At 35.1% G+C, this 27,580-nt stretch overlaps 1 protein-coding gene across 1 annotated transcript; it reads right to left on the minus strand.

Moving 5' to 3' along the window:
• Positions 1 to 27,580, minus strand: LOC145260678 (retinol dehydrogenase 13-like). The gene is made up of 7 exons (XM_080119057.1): positions 27,472 to 27,580; positions 20,403 to 20,521; positions 15,963 to 16,118; positions 13,696 to 13,800; positions 9,204 to 9,413; positions 1,721 to 1,928; positions 1 to 177 (listed from the first exon to the last, which is right to left on the minus strand). The coding sequence occupies exons 1-7, from the start codon at positions 27,555 to 27,557 to the stop codon at positions 72 to 74; spliced, it is 990 nt and encodes a 329-aa protein (XP_079975183.1). The 5' UTR covers positions 27,558 to 27,580; the 3' UTR covers positions 1 to 71.

A 27,580-nucleotide genomic window follows, 5' to 3' on the forward strand; every position in this document is an offset into this window, starting at 1 on the left:
TGTCAGTAAAAAGTAGGAGTTTTTTTTTTTCTTTCTTTCAAAGGAGTTGCAATAATTCAAAGGTCAGGGAGTCAACTGTTGTAGGAAACTTTTGTCCATTTTAAACTTTCTTCCCACAACTTCTTCCTCACGTCTTCGTTTTTGACTGTCTCACACCAATCAGAAAAGGCACATTCCCTAAAAAAGAAAAAGAAGACTTATCAAATTTTTTTAAAATAAAACAATGCTTGGTGCTTCTGTAGTATAATAAGATTTTAAAACAAACGCATTTCAGGTGAAAACATCATTACGTACTTAAGTATACATCATGAGGAAATTAGTATACAATTACAAAAAAATTCAAATGAAAAAATAATTATAAGTAAAAAATAAAATTTATCAAATTATAGAGTTTTATCATATGTTTTAACATAGAAGAGTTCTTAAAGTCCAGGGGAGATAACTACAATTTTTCATTTTGACTTATAGCATTTGCTTTCAATAAAAACTTGCCATTTAAATAGAAAACACATTTTAGGTAAAGCACGCAAGATGTTGCCTATGAATATGGCTTGAAATTTTCAATAGCTCCTCATGTACCATAATGGGTGACAATGTCACGTAGCTAGCAGTAGCTATAGTGAAATAGAGAGAGGAGCAGTAGGAGGTAGCAGGACTGATGATGTCACGCAGAGATAGCAGCGGCAGTAAGACAGAGAGTGGAGTGGGAATGACGTGACATGAACAGCAGTAGCAAAGAGCAGACGACAGAAAATTTCTGCTAGCCGGTGACAGCTCTGTGAAAATTTGTTATGTAAAATGAAAAGCTGGGACAGGAAATAAAAGTGCCTCAAAAAAAAAAAAAAAAAAAAAAAAAAGTGAGTTCAAAGTATTTCTTTTATTTGTTTGGCACTTCGATGTAGGGTAATCAGACGAGAGGAAGAAAAAAATGAGAACACCTATAATAGTACGCTCATATCTCGATGGCAGTGAGCCTTGGTTTGGGTGAATCTAAGTAAAAAAAAAAAAAAAATGATCAAGAAAGGGCAGATAATCCAGATTTTGTTGAAACTCTTTTCAGTATAGTGGGTGATTTGAGTGCGAGAGTAAAAACTCCTCCCAATTCTTGTGTGCATGACCAAGTAAAAAAAACAAAAATAGTGAAGAGTATTTTTGCACCATGCCAAAAAAAAAAAAAAAAAAAAAAAAAAAAAAAAAGGTCAGCATGTACCATATCCACCCCCAACTCCGTCCCATTTAGCCACAAAGTCCTCAGAGGATGTCAAACGAAAAATGAACAAATGGTGAAGTTTTAGGACTTAACATATATAAATTTGAGTTCTGCACCATGCAAATAAAGAAATGACCAAGTCCATCATTTGCTTTCCCCCCCCCCCCATTCAGCCCCAAAAGTCCCCAAGGTCTTAACATATTTAAATTTGAGTTCATCACCAAGCAAAACTGCTAAATAGACATACAGAGTAAATTTTGGACAAATATGGTAAAATAGTCCCAAAAATGGAGTGTTTTTATTATCCCTAAAAGAGCCCCTGGGGCACACCCAAGAGTTATCGTGAAGTATAGACAAACAAAAGTATATAGAAATCAGTTAGTTAAAACTTTTCAGAAAGTTTTATAAAAACCCAAGGCATCAATTTTTTTTTTAATAAGCACACCTAGTACCTTTCTCTGTTAAAGAAATGAAAAAAAAAACGAAAAGAAATGTGTTCGTTTTACTTACGTAATATATTTGCCAGATGTTTGTTCGAGAGAATCATCGAGGGCCGCAAAGAGCACCGAATTGATGCCGTCTTCAGGTTTCTTGAACAAATACCAGACGAAAGGCATGAAACAAAGCGTGATGAACGTGTGGTTGCGGAATGGCATATGGCGATGCAGTTTTGTGTTCACGATACCTGGATTCACGCAATTTACAGTCACATCCGTACCTGAAAATACAGCGAAGACATTGAACTGTAACAAAATTAAAAACACGTTTTAAAATATCGACTCAAATGAGGCTCAGTAATGCACACCCTTCTCCTCGGCATAATATACAATTGTTTTCAAGATGAATCCAATATCAAATACATATCGCACAGAACTTTAAATAATCTATATATATATATAAAATTGGAAATTCAATTAACTTTCTTGAAGTTATACATTTGGATTTTACCGTCACTGAATTATTTATCTTCCACCACACTATCCATTCACGTGTAAAAACCTTTTTCTTCACCATATTCCCTCTGCTTCACTTTTTTTGTTTTCAAGTAAGATCTTTGACTTACTTGTTGTTTCATCAAATACTTTTGCATGCAAAATCCGATCCTGCATTTTGCTAATTCCTACCCTCTGATGAGAAGGAAAGTATTTCTTCGAAACTCTGCGGATTAAGGACTATCCACTTATTTAGTGTTTCCTTTTCAGATTAAATATGTTTTTAACTCATTTCAAAGTGTTTTTAACATGTTTTATTAACTGTTTGCTCGTATATATATATATATATATATATATATATATGATGATGATTGCAACGGCATTTCTCGGCATAATATACAATTGTTTTCAAGATGAATCCAATATCAAATACATATCGCACAGAACTTTAAATAATCTATATATATATATATATATATATATATATGTTTGTCTAGCCGCACTGATGAGTTGTGATACAACGAAACAGTACTGTATGTGGATGACAATTAAAGCCCCCCTCTTTGGGTTGAGCACTTTGTAAATATATTTTCACCCAACGCGTATTTAAAAGCGATTAAGCGAAGCCCACTATTAATTTGTTTGTAAACAAGCAGATGGTTCGAGCACTCTGCGACGGGAGGGTGTGGATTTAATACACACTCTAGGAAGAAATATTTACGGCACTGATTCGTAGCCGAATGGTGAGAGCTGCCGACTGTCAATGCGACGGTTGTAGGTTCAATCCACGGCTGGGGAAAGGTGTTTGTCTAGCCGCACTGATGAGTTGTGATACAACGAAACAGTACTGTATGTGGATGGCTATATATATATATATATATATATATATATATATAAGGCAAAAGCGGTGAGCACGTTTTTTGTATGTCCAGCAAAGGTTTTTTTTGCAAATTGATTCACAAATGTTGTCGAAAGAAAATCTGGAAATCTGGGGAGACTTGTTGTTAAAAACATTTTTAAATTTTACAACGAACACTCGTCCAGCTACAAACACTGTCAACAATTTCCCCCGCTCTGTATCCATGCCTCCTAGAACTAAATACAAATTCCACGAGCAAAGTTTCTTTTCAAGAACAGCCCGTCCGTGGAACACAATACCGCGGGGCTGCTTCCCAACTTATTATAGCATGGGTGTTTTCAAGTCCAACATGAGCAGGTTTTTTATCTGTCCTCTTAAATAATAAATTTCTTCCCGAATTCCACCATTACTGATCTCACTTGACACCCAATAACTCTTATCCTTGAGCGGTGACTCATTAGTAAAAAAAAAAAAAAAATGATTGTTTGAATATCGTTAGCGGAGGTCGTCTATCTTTTATTTGAGCTATTTCTCCTTCTCGTGTGTTTCGCTTTCTCGTATAAAAGTGAAACTAATTCAAAATAAAAGCCTTCGTGGCCAGCACGTGTTGAAGACAATCAGCTTTGATCACTGTGGTGAATACCCTTCATATCAGACACTTGCTATTCATTAAGACACTGCCAGAGCCCCCTCCCCTCCTGGTGAGGAACTGGCTTACAGCCAAACATAAGTGCGTGATTTCGTTTCTTCGCCTTTGCGAATTCATTTACTTTCTGCATGTCAACTTTTTAATCGCTAAATTCGAACGTTTTTCAATCGTTCCCCTTCCTGGCCGAGCGGTAAAATGTCACGGTTTGCTTTCACTTACTTTTCCACGTTCGCGTCAAGGATTCAGGTTCAAGCCTACCTGCCTACTACAACTTTTTTTTTTCTCAACACACACCTACAAACACCCAGGCAATGCCAGGCATCCCCGCTAGTCGATATATATAAAAAGGCAAAGTGTGTGTTTGTATGTCTCGCAAAAACTTTCGACAGACCAAACCTGTATCGTTTTAAACCTGGACCCTTCGGACAACAAATATTGAAAAATTGGCCAAAAAAACTCATTTCTCCATCCTCAACTGGACGGTTTTCTACAGGGAGAGGTTGTTTTTTTGTCTTCTTTTGTCGCCATTTTTGCAAGTCGTCGTATCGTCGTATCAGTTTGCTTGACTTAATTAAGTAAATTTCAACATTGTGAACTTCCGGTCGGACGATGGCGCATCGGTAACGCGTCAGATTTTCTTTCACTTTCTTTTCCGCCTTTGCGGAAAGGGTTTGAGTCTGCCTGACTACTAACGCATTTTTTTTTTAACACCTCTTCACATGGGCTGCCGACTGTTGTTTTGATTTCTTCCCCCACCCCCACTCGCTACTACCAGTTTTTTTTTTTTTTTTTAACACCTCCACCTTTGCTTCACAGGTTCGAGCCTGCCTGTCTACTAATGCTTTTTTTTTTCTTTTTTCACACACTTACAAACGCCCGGGCAACGCCGGGTACCCACACTAGTCTAATATATAAAAAGCAAAATGGGTGCACGATTTTTGCGTCGGGGTTCTCACATCTGTTAGATTCCAGGAGAAGTTTTCGTATACTTCCTAGATCGTAATATCTCACATTCGCAAACTGTTTCTTTCATTTTTTTTTTTTTTTTTTTTATTTGCGTTTTAAAAAATTCCCACCGCCCTGTCCTCTCGGCTGTTTGTCTTTTTCATATAAATAAAGCGAAAGTATTCGAACACAATCACCAACTCCTGGCCTTTGGCTGGGTAGTATCTGTTCTATAATTGCTCCTTGGTCAATGTAGGGGAAACCCTTCATACTGAGACAATTGCTATTTATTTGGATACTGCCAGGGTGCCTCCTTTTTTGGGGGCGGGGGGGTGCTTCCCCCGCCCCCCCCCACACACACACACCAATCAACACACACACATTATAAACGACTTTGTGTCTAATTTGCTTTCCTGGGGAAGTAAATAAATACCTCGGCAGAAAGCAGAAAGCTTAACTGGCCCTTGGCCAGGTTTAAAAGCAACTTTCAGCCGACTCCTATGATTCTTAAGTTAATTACCAACTCATTGAATTCACTTTCCACTATGGCGTAATGGTTAGTGAGGAAGACTAATTCCCCTAAGCTTTCGAGTTTGATCCCACCTCTCTCTCTCTCTATTTTTCTTTTTTATTTTGTCCTTGCGTTAATATCCTCCACCCGAGCAAAAGTTAGTGACCAACATATTTAATTCACTATCCTTTTTTATTTTTCACGTTTTTTCCTTCTCCGTGATATGGATTCAAGCCTGCATGCCTGCCTGCCTAATACCACTTTTTTTCTTTTTCTTTTGGCTCAACACACACCTCCAAACACCCGGTCAATGCCGGGTACCCAAGACTAGTACTTGAATAAAATGCAGCTAAGCTCCAATATGCAATTCTTTTTAATTCAATCAGGTTTAATTAAATATTGAGCCCAAAATCGTGAAAGTGGCTTAAAATTAAAAGTCAATAAATATTTTTCATCTATTAAAACGCATTTTTAAAACTAGTATCTATATGAGATGTCACAGTTACTCTGATTAGTGGCCTGGAAAACCCTCGACTCCCCCCATTCTTATTAGGGTTTCAGGCATAAGTTTGTTGTTATTGAAAATTACAGATTATTGTATTCTTACTTTATATTGTATTTTTTTCAAAACACAATAAACTAAATATACAAGATTAAAGTGTAGTATCTGTTCCGATGCTACACTTTCACCTGTCCTCGGTCAGTGGAGGAAAAATCCTTCATGACTGAGACAATTTTTATTTTTGTTCCTATCCAGAGTGCCCCTTTTCGGGGAGGTGGATTTCTTCCAGATTAAAAACCGACCTTGTGTCTAACTCTGCCCTCGTGGGGAGGCAAGTAAATAGGAACATTAGGTAGTTTTGTGATAAGGGGACATAACTCTTGTATCAACAATTCTGAAATAATGCAATTTCAGAAGAACATATTTTTTTTATTTTATGTTTAATATTTAAAAATTATTTTAATGGTATTTTTTTGATTTTATTTTTAATATTTAAAAATTATTTTTATAGTATTTTTTTTTTTATTTTTAATATTTAAAAATTATTTTAATAATATTTATTTTGATTTTATTTTTAATATTTAAAAATTATTTTAATAATATTTATTTTGATTTTATTTTTAATATTTAAAAATTATTTTAATAATATTTATTTTGATTTTATTTTTAATATTTAAAAATTATTTTAATATTTATTTTGATTTTATTTTTAATACTTATAAAATAATTTAATAGTATTTATTTTGATTTTATTTTTAATACTTATAAAATAATTTAATATTTTGATTTTATTTTTAATATACAAGAAATTATTTTAATATTTATTTTGATTTTATTTTTAATATACAAAAAATTATTTTAATAATATTTATTTTGATTTTATTTTTAATATACAAAAAATATTTTAATAATATTTATTTTGATTTTATTTTTAATATACAAAAAATATTTTAATATTTATTTTGATTTTATTTTTAATATTTAAAAATATTTTCATAATATTTATTTTGATTTTATTTTTAATACTTCAAAAATATTTTTTATAGTATTTTTTTATTTTATTCTTAATATTTAAAAATTATTTTGATAATATATTTAATATTCTATTACAATTTTTGACTGAACATAAAAACATATTTTCAAGGCCTTTTTAAAGTAATAATAAAAATACCATATATACTTGTATAAGTCGATGTTGCGTACATGTCCATCTTACATATATGTCGTTCATGTATATATGTCGATCTTGTATATAAGTCAATGTGCATTTTAAGACCAAAAATTGTGTCATTCTCTGTATTACCTGTGTATAAGTCGACTGTAGATTCTAGACAAGTTAAATGGTCCGTTTCATGGTTTTTCTGGCACAGATAATTTACTTTACGGTGTTTTTTTTTTTTGTAAGATATATTATAAACTGGTTCTCGGCATCCGCAAGCGATAATACGTGCATTTACGCAAGCGTGGTCTATTCGATTTTCGTATAAAAAAACAACTTGCCGCACACTTACATGCACTGAATGCAAATGTTGCGAATCAAATATTCTGATCAATGACATGCTGTAAATTCCCAGCGCAGTTACTGTCTTAAGACATAATTTATGTCACGTACCATAACGTAAACGCATACATTGCACGAGCTGTAATATACTATAATAATATGAATAATATAAGTGCCATTAAATGGTTAAAACTTGTTGAACTTAGGGGAGAATGGCATATCATAAACACTACATTTACTAACCTACTAACAAAAAACGTCATATCATCATCAAATACATCATATCGAACTTAGGCCTATAGCCACATCTAGAGAGTGAACATTGTGAGCGCTATTCCAATTATTAAGCCTCCCACTGAAAAACCGCGTATGTGCTTACATGCTCGCAAACACACTACAGTGAGGTTCGGAAGGAGTGCGATTAATTACTAGGATATATTAATGGCTATATGATGTTATTAAAAAACATCTTACTCTCTTTTATTGGATTTTTCGATTATCGATACTTATCAAAGACATTCCAATAAAAAAAACAATCTAAGAAAACTTAGGGGAGAATGGCATATCATAAACACTACATTTCCTAATCTGCTAAAAAAACATCATCACCAAATACATCATATCGAACTTGGGCCTATATCCACGTCTAGAGAGTGAACATTACGAGAGCTATTCCAATTATTATAAAATCTCCCACTGAAAAACCATGCATGTGCTTACATGCTAGCAAAAACACTGTGGTGGGGTTTCAGAAGAAGTGTGATTAATAACAAGAATTACCGGTATATACCGAGTGCACAAACAAAAGGGCTTTTTCTGTGTTACTAGCAAGGGGTACCCGGCATTGCCCGGGTGTTTGGGGGGGGGGGGAGGTTAAAAAAAAAAAGTAAGTATGAGGATCGAACCCGAACCCTTGAGGCAAAGTTGTAAATTCCAGTGTGAAAAAAAAAAAAGTGCGATGTTAACCATTGCCTCACCGCAAGATGCTAACGGAAACACGTTTGAATTTATTTAATTAGTTGGATTTAGCAGGTGCCCGTTTTCATGAGTTAATGAGGTCAAGTTTGACTGCGGGATAGTATTCATTACTACTGAACGCTTTTTTTTTTCCCACCCCCCAAGATGTTATAGGAAAAAGACTAACCCACATGCGACGAGTGACAAATATTGAATATTTATCTTCCCGAAATCGAGCCATCAACGGTCACCAACTGAACACTGTCATCAACTGTTGACAAAACTCACTTCCATTCCTAAACTAACTCTAAATATATTGTCTAGTGGGGGATGCCATTTTCTCTTCCCTGCAACCTCTTTCCCACAGAAGATACGCTGTGAGCCTGTCTCTGCTTTATTGTTATTTTCATGGCAAGTGCTTGTCTGAGCTCCAATCTATACCACTTCCTTGGCCAGATTTTCACAAAAAACAAAAAATACTCGTCTAGATGAAACCACTATCAATAATTTCTCCCACTCTTTATCTGTGCCTAAACCTAAACGTAGATTCCATGAAGAAAGCTTCTTTCTTAGAACTGCACGCCTGTGGTACTCTTTTTTGTTTTCCTACTTTCCGACTGACTACAATATGGACATCTTCAAGTCCAACATAAACAAATTCTTGATGAGCCATTCCCTTAAGTAATCCAATTTACCAAATTTGCAATACTAACGACTACTACATTTTTCCATTGACTACTGTACACTCATTAATCCTCATCCTCAAGTGCTTTGATAAGCAGTTACTCCTTTGTAAAAAAAAAAAAAAAAAAAAAAACCTATTCCTGATTCTTTGTCACAGTCACACCTTGATTAACAATCCTATTTCCAATCACCTTTGTGTGCATTTTTTTCTAACAACCTCACTTCCTATGCTTTTGTATTGCTGATCAAATATTTCTTCTTTTTCATGAATCACTTCCTTACACTCTGGATGAGGGGGGGACATCCATTGTATCACAGCCATAATTTGTGCTGCAAACATGGTCAGGTAGCTGATTTTTTGACGAGCACTTACACAAAAACAAGACCAGTAGCGGTCAAGATGCATGTTGCCGTGGCTAAAACGTTGCCGGAAACATTTTTTTGGAATCTCACCTTCGAGTTGCTCAGCCAGTTCGACAGTGAAAAGAGCGATGGCTAATTTACTTTGCGCATAAGCATGGCCAGGGTTGTAGTCGTTATCCTGGTTAATGTCGTCAAAATCAATGACCCCCAACTGATGGGCGTGGGCAGTCATGTTGATGATCCGCGACGGGGCACTCTTCTTCAAATGATCCAATAGCAAATGCGTTAGAAGAAAATGACCTGCAAATAACAAAGACAATGGATAAGATGTGTAGGGTTGTGTGGGATCAGGTTAAACATTTCTATTGGAAAATGTGAAAATAAAGAGTCAGAGTTGAATATTTCAAAATTTTAGAAGTTATGAGACAAGAAATGTTCAATGATTTACATCTCTTTGGGTTATGTGACAAATTATATGTTATGGATTTTAAAATGGATGCATATAACCACATAAAAATAATGCAACAACAAAGTAGAATACTTAACATATTTATTTAACAAGTTACGATTGAAATTATGAAACGTTTAACCACTGGATGTGCGATGATAAAGTCTCTTGATTTGAGGCCGTGTGTGTCCGTCTCAAAGTGTCATGGTCAACTCTTTTTTTCTTTCTCTCCAACCAAGTGCAATCACTTTTATATCGTCCAAGGGAAACAACTCTTTTCTTTGGTTGGTCCTAACATTATAACTCTAAACTAATTGTAGAGTGTTGTGTAGTGATCCGGATTTTGTATTTGAAAAGACGAATGCCACAGAAGACTTTTGATGAAATAAAAGAAACAAATCAGAATCAAAATTTTTTGGAATCATCAGAGGGAGAAGAGAGCTGGAAGTGAGAGAGAAGAGGAAGGGAGGGAGGCAGAAGAGTAAAAGAGAGGGGCAGAAGAGTAAGAGAGGGAGGCAGAAGGCTTAGGGAGGGAGGCAGAAGACTAGGGGAGGGGGGAGGGGGCAGAAGAGTAAAAGGGAGAGGCAGAAGACTAAGGGAGGGGGGCAGAAGACTAGGGGAGGGGGGCAGAATAGTAAAAGAGGGGGCAGAATAAGGGAGGAGGGCAGAAGACTAGGGGAGGAGGGCAGAAGACTAAGGGGGGAGGCAGAAGACTAAGGGAGAGGGGCAGAACAGTAAGAGAGAGAGGCAGAACAGTAAGAGAGAGAGGCAGAAGGCTTAGGGAGGGAGGCAAAAGACTAGGGGAGGGGGGGACAGAATAGTAAAAGAGGGGGGGGGCAGAAGACTAGGGGAGGGGGGCAGAATAGTAAAAGAGGGGGCAGAAGACTAGGGGAGGGGGGCAGAAGACTAGGGGAGGGGGGCAGAATAGTAAAAGAGGGGGCAGAAGACTAGGGGAAAGGGGATAGAACAGTAAGAGAGGGAGGCAAAAAGTTTAGGGAGGGAGGCAGAAGAGTAAAAGAGGGGGGGCAGAAGACTAAGGGAGGGGCAGAAGAGTAAGGGAGGGGGCTGAAAAGAGATGGCTTCTGATTCCTTAGAAAACCTCTGACTCCAACAGCAATGATGGAGATGCTAAGGTGTTTGAATTACCAGAGTAATAAATTTTGGAATCCTAAGAGTCAAACCAATACTTTCCAATTCCATAAATTTCATCGTTTCAGATATGTGTCACTAAGAAACGAAAGTGTTGAGTTCAAAAACTTTACGTGCAGTCCCATAGTTTGACGGCAGAAGTCAAAACAAACAAAACTTTGTCATAGCAAAAAAATTAAAAAAAAAAAAACAAGTGAAGCATCCATGGTCCCCCGTGAATGCACAGTGAACGAGGCATAAAAGAAACTAAGTTTAGCATTTGCACCCCCTCTCTATTAAGCCCCAAAAATCCCCAGGGGACGTCAAATCCTGGTGAAAATAAACAGTGCAGTTTTAGGCCTTTAACATTTGATTTCTGCACCATGCAAATAAAGAAATGACCAAGTCCATCATTTGCCCCCCCCCACCTTCCCATTTATCCCCAAAAGTCCCCAAGGTCTTAACATATTTAAATTTGAGTTCAGCACCATGCAAAACTGCTAAATAGACATACACAGAAAATTTTGGACAAATATGATAAAATAGTCCAAAAAAATGGAGTGTTTTTCTTAGCCCTAAAAGAGCCCCTGGGGCACACCCAAGAATTATCACAAACAAAATTATATAGAGCTCAGTTAGTTACAACTTTTCAGAAAGTTTTAGAAAAATCCAAGGCATCAATTTTTTGTTTAATAAGCATAAAAGTGTCAATTTTAGCCATTTTAAACTCGAAAGGCACCCTCCTAGGGGGTCAACCGGAGTTTTCCTGGAAAATCTGTTCTGTTACTTTTTTATTCATATCATGTTTAATGTTTGTGCAAGATTTCAAAAAATTCTAAGGTGTAGTTATTGAGAAAAGTGCAGACGAACGAACGGACAAGGGTGAATTTACAGGTCTACTCTCCTTTTGTCGGGGGACCAAAAAAAAAAAAAATAGGAAAGAACACAGTATGAAAATCGTAAATATTACTCATCATCATCAGTTTAACGTCTGTTTTACATGCTGGCATGTGTTGGACAGCTTTTCGAAATTAACTTGTCAAACTAACATATCTTGTACTTCCATAGACTTAAGAACTTCTGCGTCTGGCAACATGAGACAGTCAAAATATACTATCGTTTTTAGTCTGAAGTTACATCTTTAGGTCATGAGAAATGACAATTCATGAAAAAAAAAAAAAATTACTGTCTTATGTCAGTGATTTTATGATTTTATGTGTTATTTCATTATATTTCGAAAAATAACAAGCGCGAATATTGTTGAAACATAATGTTTGTTCCGTCATTTGTGACAATGTGTATATATTAGTTTTAGTTTATAGTGCTGTACTTGATTAAGTATTCATCCTCAACATGAATCTCTTTTTCTTTCAAAATCAACAGAAATTAATTCCTGTAATGGCCTGGTCCCTGTTGATTGCAGTGGGATGTCAGTTCTGTGCAGTTCTAGGAGAGTCCACCCTCCCAGGCTTTGCCTTCTCTCTTGGAGAAAGGGTTATTTTATTGCTAGTCACCTGAGGATCCCTTACTGGGGTATGCCTACAGGGTTGCCCAGGCACTTTTTGCAGGTCAGAGTGCTCCCCTCCTCAGGGCCGTTGACTTCTCAAACCACACTTTCCAACTATGGTGTCACAGTTCTTGTAGTAAGAGAGAACTAAATACCGTGTGTGTGTGTCTCTCTCTATATATATATTTATATTATATATAGATATATATATATATAATAAAAGTTGAGGAAGTTACATAGAACTTTATTACATCATCTCTTACTTAGCAGGGCTTTACATTGCGAGTGAAACAGTCACATTTACGAGTGATCTTTCAAAGTGGCAACTAGAAATAATGAAACGCTTATCTTTTAGCGATTGCATTTCTTTCACTGACGATCTTCCAAAGCTGAGTGAAAAATATCTTTTTATTTTTTTAATAAAACGAACAAAGTTAAATTATTTAAACAATAAAAATTTAATAGAAGAATACACTTTTTTTTTGACAAAGGCTGTTTAAAAAAAATATCTCAAGAAATGTTTATACGTTCAAGTATCAACATAAAATTTGTTGTATATTTAGAATTACACTTATTTAAAAATATACAGAAAAATCTTTATGATGTACATACTCGTCACAGAACGAGGATGTCATATTCTAAAAATCATGTGGGTTTGGCTAGTAACTTTTCTAAAATATTTAGTTATCAAAGGTTAACTAAAGATAAATTTGTTCATAGAGCCCTGCTTAGACTTATCGCTTAACTCCTATGACAATAGTATGTTGAAGAGAGAGAGAGGAGGGGAAAAGTGAGAGAGAGGAGGGGAAAAGAGGGAAGTGGAGGGAGAAAGAGATAGATGGGGAAAAAAGAGATGGAAGGGGGAAAAGGAAGCAGAGGAGGGAAAAAGGAGAGGGAGGGAGGGAAAACTAGATGGAGTAGGGAGAACATTAAGAAAGGGAGCAGAAGAGAGATGGAGGAGGGGAAAAAACAGACAATGGCAGGAAAAGGAGATGAAGGTGGAGGAACAAAATGAGGCGGAGGGGGGAGAAAGGACGGAGATGCGGAGACGGAGACGTGGAGATGGAGGAGGAGAAGAGAAGGGGGAGACAGGGAGACGGAGGAGGAGAATAGAAGAGGAAAATGGGGAGAGTCGGGGGGGGGGACACTGAGGGGGGGTAGAGGAGGTAGAGAGAAAACTAGATGGAGCGGGGGGGGGGGGGGAGAACATTAAGAAAGGGAGCAGAAGAGAGACGGAGGAAAAGAGAAGAGAGCCTTGTAACTTTTGGTGATTCATTCTTCTTTCTCATGAAAAAAACATCTTTATCACTACCTCCCATGTTTCTCTTGGCCTTCCCTTGCCAACTGACCTTGCTAACTCAACTGTTCTACTGATCTACTGACCCAAGAACTCATTTATTGTTTGATCACTAGTTTAGAGTCTGGTTTTACTTACTGTTCGACCGATAAATTCGACATATTTGGATTTATGTTAAAAACACAAAGCGATAATTACTTACCAAGATAATTGACACCAAATTGCATCTCAAATTTATCTTCCGTCAATGTTTTCGGGCACATCATCACAGCAGCGTTGTTGACGAGAATGTGAAGTTGTGATTCAACTGTCAAAGGAAAATTAAATATACGAGGGTTGTTTCAAAAGTAAAGCCTCCTATTTTTTTTTAAACTCAAAAAGTGTTGAAGAGCTACGTTGCAGATATTGACAGTATGAGACTCTAAGAAAGCAACCCCTGTCATGGACGTGCATCAGAAGCAGAGATGTATCACTGAATTCCTGGTAACGGTGCATAAAGAATGGTGGTGACTATGTAGAAAAATAAATTCTGGGCACAATATGTCACTCCTTTTGATGATATCACCCCGTCTTCGTAGCTGTTCAACATTTGGAGTTAAAAAAAAAATAAAAAAATAAGGTTTTACTATAGGAATGCCTCACGTTAATCAAAAGACTATAATTTTTACACTTTTTTAACAGGCTAAAATGTTTAGTTTTTGGGGGGTTTATTACATACCCATCACTACTATCAAAGCCCAGAGGCCACTCAAGGATAAGGGTTAATGAGTGTACAGTAGTCAATTGGACAATATAGTAATAGTAATGGAAAAACGGCTCATCAAGAACTTGTTTACATTGGACTTGAACACAACCATATTGTAGTCAGCTGGAAAGCAGGCAAGTGGAAGACAGTTCTAAGAAAGAAACTTTGTTCATGGAATCTACTTTAGATTTAGGCATAGATAAAGAGTGGGGGAAATTATTGATAGTTTTCAGCTAGACAAGTGTTTCTCGTAAAAATTTGGCGAGGGGGACGGGGACCATAGATTGAAGCTCAGATGAGCACTTGCTATGAGAATAACGATAAAGCAGAGACAAGCTCGCAACATCTCTTCTGTGAGAAGGAGGTTGAAGGGAAGCGAAAAGGGCATCCCCTACGAAGCTACAAAGTCTATTTTGAACTCTATCAAGGCAGCATCAGTCATTTCTAACAGCTCCTACCCAGATGTGGCAACAGTACTCCATCCTTGGACATACCTGGCTCTTATATAGGTAGAGAATTGCATCAGCAGTGAGATATCTACTGGCTCGACAAAAGGATCCCACTATTTTTCCAGCGACCTTGGCAACGGATTTGATGTATGTGTTCCATTTCAGATCATTTTTTTAAAAAAACTCAACCTAACATTTAAAAAACTCAACCTAACATTTAAAAAACTCAACCTAACATTTAAAAAAAAAAAAAACTCAACCTAACATTTAAAAAAAAAAAATCAACCTAACATTTAAAAAAAAAAAATCAACCTAACATTTAAAAAAAAAAAAAATCAACCTAACATTTAAAAAAAAAAAAAATCAACCTAACATTTAAAAAAAAGAAAAAATCAACCTAACATTTAAAAAAAAAAAAAAATCAACCTAACATTTAAAAAAAAAAAAAATCAACCTAACATTTAAAAAAAAAAAAAATCAACCTAACATTTAAAAAAAAAAAAAAAAATCAACCTAACATTTAAAAAAAAAATCAACCTAACATTTAAAACAAAAAAAAAAAATCAACCTAACATTTAAAAAAAAAAAAAAAATCAACCTAACATTTAAAAAAAAAAAAAAAATCAACCTAACATTTAAAAAAAAAAAAAAAATCAACCTAACATTTAAAAAAAAAAAAAAAATCAACCTAACATTTAAAAAAAAAAAAAAAAAATCAACCTAACATTTAAAAAAAAAAAAAATCAGCCTAACATTTAAAAAAAAAAAAAAAAAACTTAACCTAACATTTAAAAAAAAAAAAATCAACCCAACATTTATAAAAAAAAAAAAATCAACCTAACATTTAAAAAAAAAAAAAATCAACCTAACATTTAAAAAAAAAAAAACTCAACCTAACATTTTTAAAAAAAAAACTCAACCTAACATTTTAAAAAAAAAAAAACTCAACCTAACATTTTAAAAAAAACAAACTCAACCTAACATTTAAAAAAAAAAAAACTCAACCTAACATTTTAAAAAAAAACTCAACCTAACATTTTAAAAAAAAACTCTAACATCTAGAAAAAGCTCAGCCTCAAATTAAAAAGAATACTCAATCTAAGATTTAAAGAAAAAAAATTCAATCTCAAAATTTTAAAGCTCAAACTTAAATCTAAAATAAATAAAAAATTCAACTTTAAATAAAAAACTCAACATTAAATTAAAAAAGGTCAACCCCAAATAAAAAACTTAACTCTAAATTAAAAAAAACAAAACAATAAAATAAATTCTCACGTTTTTTGAACTCTTCAACAAAACTATGAATCGATTCCATCGAACTGAGGTCGCAGTGCAATGCATTGACATTTATGTTGTCGCATGAATCTTGGATTTCCTTGACAACTTTTTTTGCCAATTCCAGGTCACGACAGGCAAGCACGACACGAGCACCTGCAATAAATTAAAATTTCAATCAAACATTTCACATCATCAAGACAAATATTTCCGATAACTGCATCAAACGTCTACATCGATTAAGTGTAACAACAGGTTAGTAAGTTTTGGTTGAAAGGACGGATTGTTAGATGTTGACCGGACAACACCGAAACGTGTGCTGGTTGATGATTATTATGATTATTCAAACCAAAAAGTTTTGTCAGCTAAAATGTGTTTTTGAATGATTAAAATATTTAGATATTTATTTACATTTAATAGTTACCAGGAATGTTAACTTAAAAATGCAATCATAACTAGTTGACAACTTAGAAATAATGACATGTAAAAACATCAGGTGATAATCTTAGTAACATATACTAACGACATTATGTAGAAGGGGAGATACATGGAAATTAGTGTTTCGAGCTTTAAGGAGACAGACAGAGTTGAGGAAACGACCAGTCGTAATGGCTCAAAATACCCAGGGGAGCAAGGGGTCCAACGCCTATCAAATATAAGAATCAGTGTTGCAACTTTCCAAAACAGGAAAAAAAAATAAACAAACAGAATAGGTGATTATATTGGAATTGGAAAATAAATATTGGAACCATCCCATCACTAGTGTGGTTAAATAATTAATTGTTAACTATTCTGTACTTTCAAAAGTATATCATTTACTGTTCTATACTTTCATCTAACAATTTTCATGGTTAAATTTGTCAAACTGCTGTCCTAGCTTAAGACACCAAATTCACCCCCCATCTCTGAAAAACAGTCCTTTTGTTAAAGCCAGCAGCATCTCATTTGCATATAAAGTAACGATTGGTTGGTTTGGCTGTTTATGTTTTACGGCATATCAATCCTTTTCGGGTTATTTAATGCCAAATCCAAAGATTTTGAAGAAAAAATTTTTTAATAGAATATATTTGTTGTTTTCAAGTCGGTTTCTATTTAACCCATAGATGGGACCCTAACAGGTACTACCACTTCGGGTCAGAGTGGACCTGGGAGCAATGGCAATTAAAGGGTGGCTCCACACTCCCCAAAGCCTGCAAGCTGGGGCCTCACCACTGGATATAGTTTAAGGTCATATGCAGGACTTATAAAGTAACGAGAAACCTTGTTACTTCACAATTTAATTCGATGCAGCAATCTTTTTTTTATCTTATTTTTTCTACCCGTGATCGAACTCTACATGTTGCACAAAATAAGAGGTTGGTATTAACATCAATTTTTAACTACTTCATTTACTTACAAGCAGTGACTAGGCATTTAAACACGATTAGTGAGAACTTGATAGTGAAAATCAATTTTATTCGGACAGCTTCAACACAACAATCACATCACAACATAATCACGTTCAAATCAAAATGTAACCAAAAAGACCCACATATTTTGATCGCTTCCAGTTCTTAGATGACATTAGGATTGGTAAATACGTGATTTTGCAAATCAATTTTATTCGGACAGCTTCAACACAACAATCACATCACAACATAATCATGTTCACACACTGGTTCTCGTCAGATCACCAAAGTTAAGCAACATTAAACCTGACCAGTACCAGATGGGTGACCAATTTGGGAAGTCCAGGTGCTGTACATAGAAGGGCATCGACACTTTCCTGCAAGATTTGCAAAAAGCCAACATCGTCATCTCCCCTAACAGGGATATACATGCAAAGGAGGACCATTTGTGAACTTCATACTCCCATGGAACTTTCTCTTTTGGAGGAAGCCAATTAAATCCATATAGGGTTAGTGCCGTTTCCATTCTATTCTATCAAAACAATAAACACGGTCCGATAAGAGTGACGAAAAACAGGAACACAAAATATGATATTTCGTCTCGGCTCTCACCCAAGTCTTGGTGAAAGACGAGAAAAAATGGCATCTTGTCAACACAATGCTCAAAACCTGACTGTTTATAAAATCACGGGAAAAGGTTTGAGCGGAAGTGCGATCGCCTACAAAGGTGTTCTGATTAAACAGCGAAGAAATCGCTCTGTGAATGAGAACATGTAATCATGTTCTTACTACGGGGTGGAACGATAAAGTTGTCCCCCCCCCCTAAAGAAAACAACACTACAACTTTATTTTAAAACGTTTATTTTAAAAAAAAATCAATTCAGGTAACTTGATTGTGTAGTAGAGCTGAGATCTATTGAATGTAGCCGCCTTCAGCCTCAATCATCACCCTGATACCGGTCCAGGAGCGGAAGCATGCGTTTTCCAAAAGCGTCAGTGAAAGCTCGGCCAGTACTCGGCGGATGGCGACAATCAGGCCAGCTTTGGTGTTGTGGCAGGTCATGTTGGCGATGTTCTCGGCGTATGACCAAAGAAAGTAGTCCAGCAGGTTAAAGTGGGTTATGAAGGGAGAACCGGGGGGGGGGGGGGGGTAACGAAAACAAGGTAGAAAGTCGCAGCACTCCTTCTGAAGCCAAGCCTGGATCTCTTTAGACTTGTGAGCCGGCGTCGAGTCTTGCTGCCACACCCAGGTTCCGCCAGAGGCCACCTTATTGCACCAGGGAATCACCACACTCTTCAGCACATCCAGGTACAATTTGGCGTTGACTTTCAAGCCGACTTCAAAGATGTGAGGTGGCATAATGTGACCCTCACTTGAAACCACACCAAAGACCATAACTGTAGCCGGAAACTTTATTTTTGTCACCCTGGGCACATCCTTGTTATTCATGGCAATCCAGTGATGCATTTTGAAGGTGTTGGCAATGGTCCTGTTGTCATAACTTGGATTGGTAAAGAGCACGAGTTGTACAATGGTGCATCTCCAATCTCGCTCATTGAACATTGTGTCACTTTCAGACATAACAGAAGGCTCCTACTGCTCTTGGGATTTGTACGCAACTGGCCAACTAGTAGATCGTCTGCAACGAAAAAAAGAAAACCGGTTTTCAACAAATGGAATCATATTATCTTTTCTAGGGTGGTAATTTTATCGTTTCACATTTTTTTTCATTTTCTTCCTTTCAAGATTGAAATGCTGGGTATGCGGCAGCCAAACCAGCTGCCAACATTTCCCTGCTTTTCATTGAAACTAAACGAGAGCTTTTTTTAGTATTCTCATTGTCCCCTTAAGTGCAATTGTTTGGATCTCTTTTGCACTTGGTTCACCAGGAATATTAGTTAGGTAGGACTTCAGTTTTTTCTTCATAAGCCCTGTGGCACCTATAATAACTAGTATGATTGATATCTTCCTAAGATTCCAGTTTCTTTTCATATCATACATGAGACCTTGATATTTGGTCTATTTCTCTCTTTCAGCTCTGTTCAGACCTCCATCATTAAAGACACTCACATCAACCATGTTTACAACGCTCTCTGACTAATTCCATATAACTATGTCAGGTTTGACAGCAGCATTTTCAAGGTAGGTGGCTGTAGGGATTACATGGTCGTAATGTATGGCATATAAGTCATTTTCAACTGTTCTTTCAGGTTGATGTTCCCAGGACTTGCTGATACACTGGATGTTTCATTTTTTACAGATGGTCTAGTGGAGGTACTTACATACTCCATCATGTCTCGTTATGTAGTAGCCGTCCCCCAAAAGAACTTTGCAACTTGATACTAGATGACTCACACGTTCCAATTCTGTGTGGCAGAATCTGCATTTATTACCATTTCTGATATCTGCCATCTTCTTGAATGCATTGGTCTGATCATCAGAGAATCAGCAACTATGTCCCAGAGCCTAGCTGGAGTCCGAACACGGTACACCCGTAATAATAATAAAGGGTTGGGTTCGAGACTCCTAAAAAACGGTTCCCCAGTTCGATACAAAACACCTGATGAAGGCCGGAGGGCAAAACGGCCGAAACGTTGTGACTCAAACAACCAAGATGAGGAAGTCAGTCCGACAATCTCAATCAATGAAAACACCTCACCTCAAAAATACAGACAATTACGACTGAGGACTTGTTAGTGAGAAAAAAAAAAAAAAAACGTTACCACAAAGGTAATAAAGGGCTGGTACTGTGTTTTTAATAACAAGAAATACAAGTCTACTTTTAGCATCATTATTTTTTTTCTTTAGTCCTCATATTCCATGAGTGATGCTTCTGACAAAGGAAGAAGAATTGCTGTTTTCTGGGTTAGAATCTATGTATCAAACACTTACCATTTGGTAGATTTTGATCATAATTTTTTTTTTCGCTCCTTACAGCAAGTGGCTTCATACCTTGTCTGGAGCGATTTCCATGAAATAAAATAAACATTAAAAAAAAAACAAATCGAAAAAGAGAGCCTGTGAAAAAGAGAACGAATGAAATTAACGTACCTCTTTGAGCAAAGTTCAAAGCCGCAGCCTTTCCCATTCCGCTCGTGGCGCCAGTAATCAAAACAGTTTTCCCTTTCAAATGTTTTTTACTCTCATAGTGAGTGCCACGTAAATACTGCCTGTTTAAAAAAAAATAGTTTTTAAAGACATTTCTTCCAAATCTCTTCCGCTTAAACAGGATAAAAAAAAAAAAAAAAAAAAAAAATAGAGTCTCTTATAGGTTTCTCACTCTCTACAAGTCTCTAGCCCCTGTCCCATCACTGCAATATTGCATCCTTGTCCTTGTTTTACGACTGATTCAATGGAATATGCTCCAATGAACTTGCTGCTCTGCTATCCCCCCCCCCGATCTAAATAACATCAACCAATCCGACAATCAGCAACATCCTACTCCTTCACAAATCCTAGTGAAAACTAATCGTCGCTACCAACGAGAAATCATTGGTAAACAGCTATTGTGATAACGCAAACAACTATTTTGCAATGGCCAAACACTGGTTCTCACTAGACCACCAAAGTTAAGCAACGTTACGCCTGGCCAGCCACAGATAGGTGACCAATTTGGGAAGTTCATGTGCTGTATGTAGGAGGACGTCGACACCTCACTGCAAGAGTTGCAAAAACCTAACATTGTCATCTCCCCTAATGGGGATATACATGCAACTGGGGATCGCTTATGAATTTCATACTTTGATGGAACTTCCTCCTTTGGAGGAATCCAGTTAAACCCACACAGGATTAGTGCTGTTTTCATTGCAACACTAAAAACATATCCAGTTAGGTAGAAAAGTAACTTATCTTGCCTTTGATAACATTTATTTGTTATGTATTTGTTTTGTGACAACTTTTTCGAATCTATGTGTACAGTAATACAAACCCAAAATTTAATTTAACTTGCAAATAATATTTAAAATACATGTGCGTACACTGACAAGCACCCTTATTATTATCGTAATAATAATAAAAATCTGGTGTAGATAACATTGACTGGTGCCACACCAACTAGTTGTGAAGGGTCAGGGAGGATGGAAAGACCGAGGTGGGAGAGTACTAACCAAATCTCCACTGGACGTGTACAGTTCAAATCTAGAAACTTGGGGAGGCATTTTGTCACCCAAACCCCAGGAAACACCAATGGCTGATGCCAACAAGAAATCAGTAACAACGGCTGTTGCGATAACATGCAATCATCTGCACAAGTGGTAAAGAAGTGGAGAATACTGGAAATCTGGGGAGACTTGTTGTCACCTGGTCTCCAGGGAACACCACAGGTTACTGCCAGTGAGCAATCACTGATGATGGCTTGTGAGACAACTAATACGCTACACATTTTGATGAAAAACATGGGGAAAAAAAATGGACATAGAAGAACAGAAAACCAAAATTTAAATATAATTTCTGTATTTAAAGTAATAGTTATTTAAATATTTCAAAATATAATCTGGTGGAGAAAATCCAGCTTCCCAATAAGGGGCACTCTGGATAGGAATAAAAATAATCTCAGTCATGAAAGATTTCTCCTCAACCGACCGAGGACAGAAAAGGTCAAGTGTAGCATCAAAACAGATACTACACTGTGATCTTGTTCCAAAGGCCAAAAAATATTTTGTGATTAATGTTTCTTTAATTGTTTGTTCCCTAAATTCATAATTCAGTATTAAGTTGTGTATTGCTTTAAAATTACTTAATTTTACATAGATAATATTTATCTCTATATAAATAAAATGAACTCATTTTTTCCCGTCGGATTTTGACCTTAATAGGATTAAAAATCAAGATATTTCATGCAAATATAATATGCACAAATGGCAGAACAATATCTGAGGTGTGTTATAGGCTTATTATTTCTCAAATTCCTCGATAATCTTAGATTTCTATACTTTTTCTGCTGAGAAGTCACGGCCAAAATCGGTTAAGATCAATGGAAGTGGTAAAATATTTTCTCTCTAATAAATTCCTCCTCCCCCTGCCACCACTTAACACCGTTTGGGGATCGTTCACAAGGAACAGTTGAGAAGAGAACACCGGTTTGGCTTCGTAGTTCTTTCATGTGAAGTTATTTAAAATCACTAAACTAAGCTGCAGTGCTCTGTGGCGTAGTGGTTAGCGTGCTGGACAATTCACATTATATTTTCACGTTCGCGCCGACCTACCGTAGTCGTTTTTTTTTTTGGTTTTTTTTTTTTTTCCTAAACAACTGGAATGGACTTTTCTTGATGGCCGAACTGTTAACGTTGCAGATGGTTTTTTTTTGTTTTTTTTTTTCACACTTTATTTTCCTACTTTTACTCATGACTCCGGGTTTGATCCTTCCTACTTACCTACCATAACATTTTTTAAAACTCCCCCCCCCCCCCCGTCCCGGAAACAAACACTCGGGCAACGCCGGGTACCCCCGCTAGTATTTTATAAAGTTCAGTTTCAGTATTAATCAAACTATGTTCCTTTTTCTTTTTAAAAATGTTTTATTGCTCTTTTTCAAACGGCCCTCATATAATACTGACAGTCTGACAAATCTTACCTACATTGCCTGCAGATATTTTTCAGTTAACAGGCCTTCTTCTTACTCTCGGTGGCCGTGGTTTTACTCACTTTAAAACATGTAATCGGTTCGGAAATCATACAGTGTTTATCGATATATTTTAAAAAGAAAAATGGCGGCATGCTCACAGTTGAACACGGTAAGTTTGGGAAAATGAGTTCAAACAAACAAACTATACAAAATACTGTTAGAAACTCACTCAATATATGTCCGCCTATGTCACAGTAACATATATTGAGCGAGTTTCTAACAGTATTTTGTATAATTTTTTTACGTTATCCGAAACTATCTCCACAGCGAGCATACCGCCATTTGCGTTTTTCCAATACATCGGTAAACACTGTATGTTTTTCGAGCCGAATAAACATTTTACATTAAATAAAAAAACTGAAACCATATCCAGTTAGGCAGAAAAGTAACTTATCTTGCCTTTGATAACATTTATTTGTTATATATTTGTTTTCTGACAACTTTTTCGAATTTATGTAAATCCATTTGGTATTTTTTTTACGACCTGCCTCAGCGTAATATATAAACACCGCCAACCACCCCATGTTAAGAACGGCTTTCGGAATAGCCACCCCCCACCCCCGCAATAAAAAACAAACCTCCCCATGTTAAGAATAGCTTTCGAGGTGGGGAGGGAGTATTCCGAAAGCCATTCTTAATACAGGGGAGGTTGGGGTGTTTATAATATGCTGGAACACGTAAAAATTTACCCCCCCCCCCCCAATTTATATTCGAACTACTATCCTCATCTTGGTTGTTATTCTGGTATTTAGGGTTTGCCAAACGATTGTGAAAAATGGATCGCATGTTTCCGTGACGTCAGATTTGTGTTAACTATACGAACTATGGAAAAGCAGAAGCGACTTAATGATTTTTTAAAAACCTTTGTTTATCTTTAAACTGCAATTAATAATTAATCTTTGTTATAATTTTGTTAGGTTTTAAGATTTACACAGTTTAATGATTAATAATATTATAAACATTTGTATATTAAATATGAAATACGGTTTTACTGAATGTTTATTTGGTTACCTACGGGCTTCCATATTTTGGTCGGTAAAAAGAGAAACAAAATATGAGGGGGGGGGCTACAAATGCTTAATATTTGTGCAATAATATTTTCGAATTGGTTTTAATCTAGCGATAAAATAGCTGACAAGAGTCATGTTTATATTAAAACTTAATATTTAAAAAAAAATTTAAAAACAATTAATCTATGTTGTAACGGAACATTTTGAAATAATGGAATTTTAATCATTTTAATCTTTTAAAAATGAATTAATGTTTACGAAGTTTCTTTTTCTTGACAATTCAACTGATTATAGTATATATTAATTCGAAAAAACGCTATTGAAAAAAAACATAATATTAAGTTTATATCAATTTTTCAACTTAAACTTGCAACTTCAAGATAAATTTTTGTTCAATATGCGTATTTAAATTTTTAAAAAATAAATATTTTTTACTTATTTGAACTCTTCTGTTTCATAATAAATAGAAATCTCGATAGATTTAAATATATTTTGTTCGAATTTCGAAAAAATAAATGGGGGGGGGACACGCACTAAAAGAAATTTCCCCTCGTATATTTTACGAAAACTACATTTTATATGTAATTTCATTCTAACATAGATACGTATCGAAACTTTCACGAAAATCTGACCATTAGTTGATTTTTGCTAGATTTATTAAACACGGGTATGTTTTCACGTTCGAAATGTCTACTAGATGGGAACGTTATTTTAAAGCGCCAATTATGTAAACACGATTTTCGTCTCGCAATTTTATTATTTTCGTTCGATGAAAAAAATTTTTCTTTAATTATTACTGGTTTATTTTGTCCTTTTGGTATTACCGTCCTTTTAAATGGTACAAAAGTTATACTGATAATATTAATTTATAATAAAGTTACACCGTGTTACATATAGGGTGGGGTACTTCTGTGGTGAATTTTGCCAGTCCCTATGGTACTTGTACAGTTTAATAAAGACATTAAAAAATGAAAATATCGGAAGAAGGTTATATTGTACGTATTCGTTTTGGACTGAAGATACCCGAAAAAAAAAAAAAAATTCACTTAATTTGATCGAGTAGTTTTTTTTTTTTTTTTGTTTTTTGTTTTTTTACAGCGGAAAACGTTTTTATGAGAGCGCGTTGAAGGCAGACATCTTGTTTTGTTTTTTCAATTTTTGTTTGAATTTTAGAACACGCCACGGGGAGATAACTCCAGTTAAAGCGCAGACACTCCCTCCCCATCTTTAATACTAGCTTTTCTTCCTAAAAAAATCAAACCTTTTGCTCGGTATCATAACAAATTGTTTTTTCGCTGTAAAAAAAAATAAAAATAAAATAAAAAAAATAACTTAATTTCACCAAGTAATATTTTTTGGGTTTGTATTACTGTACACATAGATTCAAAAAGTTGTCAAAAAAAAACAAATATATAACAAATAAATGTTATCAAAGATAAGTTACTTTTCTACCTAACTGGATATGTTTTCAGTGTTTTTATTTAATGTAACATGTTTATTCAGCTCGAAAAACATACTGTGTTTACCGATGTATTGGAAAATTCAAAATGGCGCCCGCCCGACTCTCTTTAACACGGTAAGTTTGGGAAAAGGTGCTATAAATATAAAACTAGACAAAATACTGTTTGAAACTCGCTCAATATATGTTACCGTGACAGGCGTGACATAGGTTGACATATATTCGGTGGTTTTTTAATAGTATTCTGTCTAGTTTATTCTTTATAACACCTTTACCCGAACTTACCGTGTTAAAGAGAGTGTCGGGCGGCGGGCGCCATTTTTAACTTTCCAATACATCGGTAAACACTGTATGTTTTTCGAGCTGAATAAACATGTTACATTAAATAAAAACACTGAAAACATATCTAGTTAGGTAGAAAAATAACTTATCTTGCCTTTGATAACATTTACTTGTTATATATTTGTTTTTTGACAACCTTTTGGAATCTATGTGTACAGTAATACAAACCCTATTTTTTTTTTTTCTTTTTTTAATTTCAAAGTGATTTTTGGTACTAGTGCAGAGAGTGATCCGGACGTAAATAATAACGTTATTATTTAAAAAGCCATTCTTAACATGGGGAGGGAAGGGTGTTTTGTACCTATTCTATACTTCAACCTTACAATTGAACAAAAAAAACATATCATAAACTTTAATTAAACTTGAAAATACCATTTAAAAAATAGCGTGGATCAGTAAGTGCACTAGTAGGTGTATCAGAATTTTTGACACCCCTAACACGAAACTGCGAATAAAATATAAAAAAAACTCGTAATTTCTCTTTTAAAAGTGGGTTTTTTATTTTCTTTATGGATTATACTTCCAAAATAAACTATTAAAGTTGTATAAAAGGTAATAGAAATATTTTTTTAAAAACAGTAATGAAATTAATTGAATTTTACGAGTTCAGTATTTTTCAATCTTTAAACTTTAAAAATCAAATTTTTCTATTGATTCAATTTTTACGATATTTTCAATGTGAAATTTTATGCTCTTTCCAATAAACCGAATATAATTTAGACAAACTTTTTTTTTAATTTACCCCCCCCCCATTTTCAAGTGTCTATTAAAAAGATATTCAAATTTAAAAGTGTTTTTTAGAAATTTACCTGTCAACTCCGAAGTTTAAAACCTCTTTAAAAAAAAAAGCCACGTTGTTTTTTTGTTTTTTGTTTTTAATGACACCTTGGTCCTTGCTCCTTTAATTGAAAAAAAAAAAATTAGGACTTGAATTACATTTTTCGAGTTATAAGCTTGGAAAGACGGGGTGGAATTATTCACTATTTTTCACGAAATTCTGACACACCTAGTGCACTAGCACCTATTTTTTTTTATTTATTTTTTTTTTTTCGGAGAACTTCATTCCATAACGGATACGTACAATTTAAATTTTTTTCGAGATTTTCATTTTTTAATGTCTTGATTAAACTGTACAAGTACCGTTATTTTCACAACGTTTCGACCGATGTAACCTCCGACCACATTCAGGTGAATTTTTCGAATTTAGAAACCATAGGCCGAAAGTCAAACTTGGGAATTAGTTCGACATAAAGATTCCTACGTTCGACAAAAATAAAAAGCCGGGGGTTACATCGGCCGAAACGTTGTGGACATAACCGAGATGAGAATAGTAGTTCGAATAAACGAAATTATAACTTTTCATCGCGAAAATTCTTAAATGGACTATTATTTTACAAAAAAAAAAAATATAAATAAAGAGAAAAATCAATTTAATTTTTTAGATTGTTATTTCCAATGACAAATAAAATAAATATAAATTATGTGTTTAGTTTTGTAAAAAGGAAGAAAAAATTGATTTTTTTTGTTTGTTGTTTAAAATAAAAAATCGTTTAAATAAAAATATTGGGGATGTACTTGAAAGTATGAATACGAAACGTGATGTTTTTTAGATGAAAAATCGAAATGATCTGAACATTTAATGGACTTTTTAATATTTCTATTTAAACAAAAACTGTTAATATCTACCTGAAAGCAAATCCAAACCCTCCGATTAAGGCAACAATAATCGGATACCAAGAGCTGAAAAACGAATCGAATGCCGTCTCGGCCATGATTAATGGAAATTTCTTTTTAA

This window comes from Euprymna scolopes, chromosome 36, assembly GCF_053919585.1.
Source record: "Euprymna scolopes isolate OS-2025 chromosome 36, ASM5391958v1, whole genome shotgun sequence".
NCBI lineage: Eukaryota > Metazoa > Mollusca > Cephalopoda > Sepiida > Sepiolidae > Euprymna > Euprymna scolopes.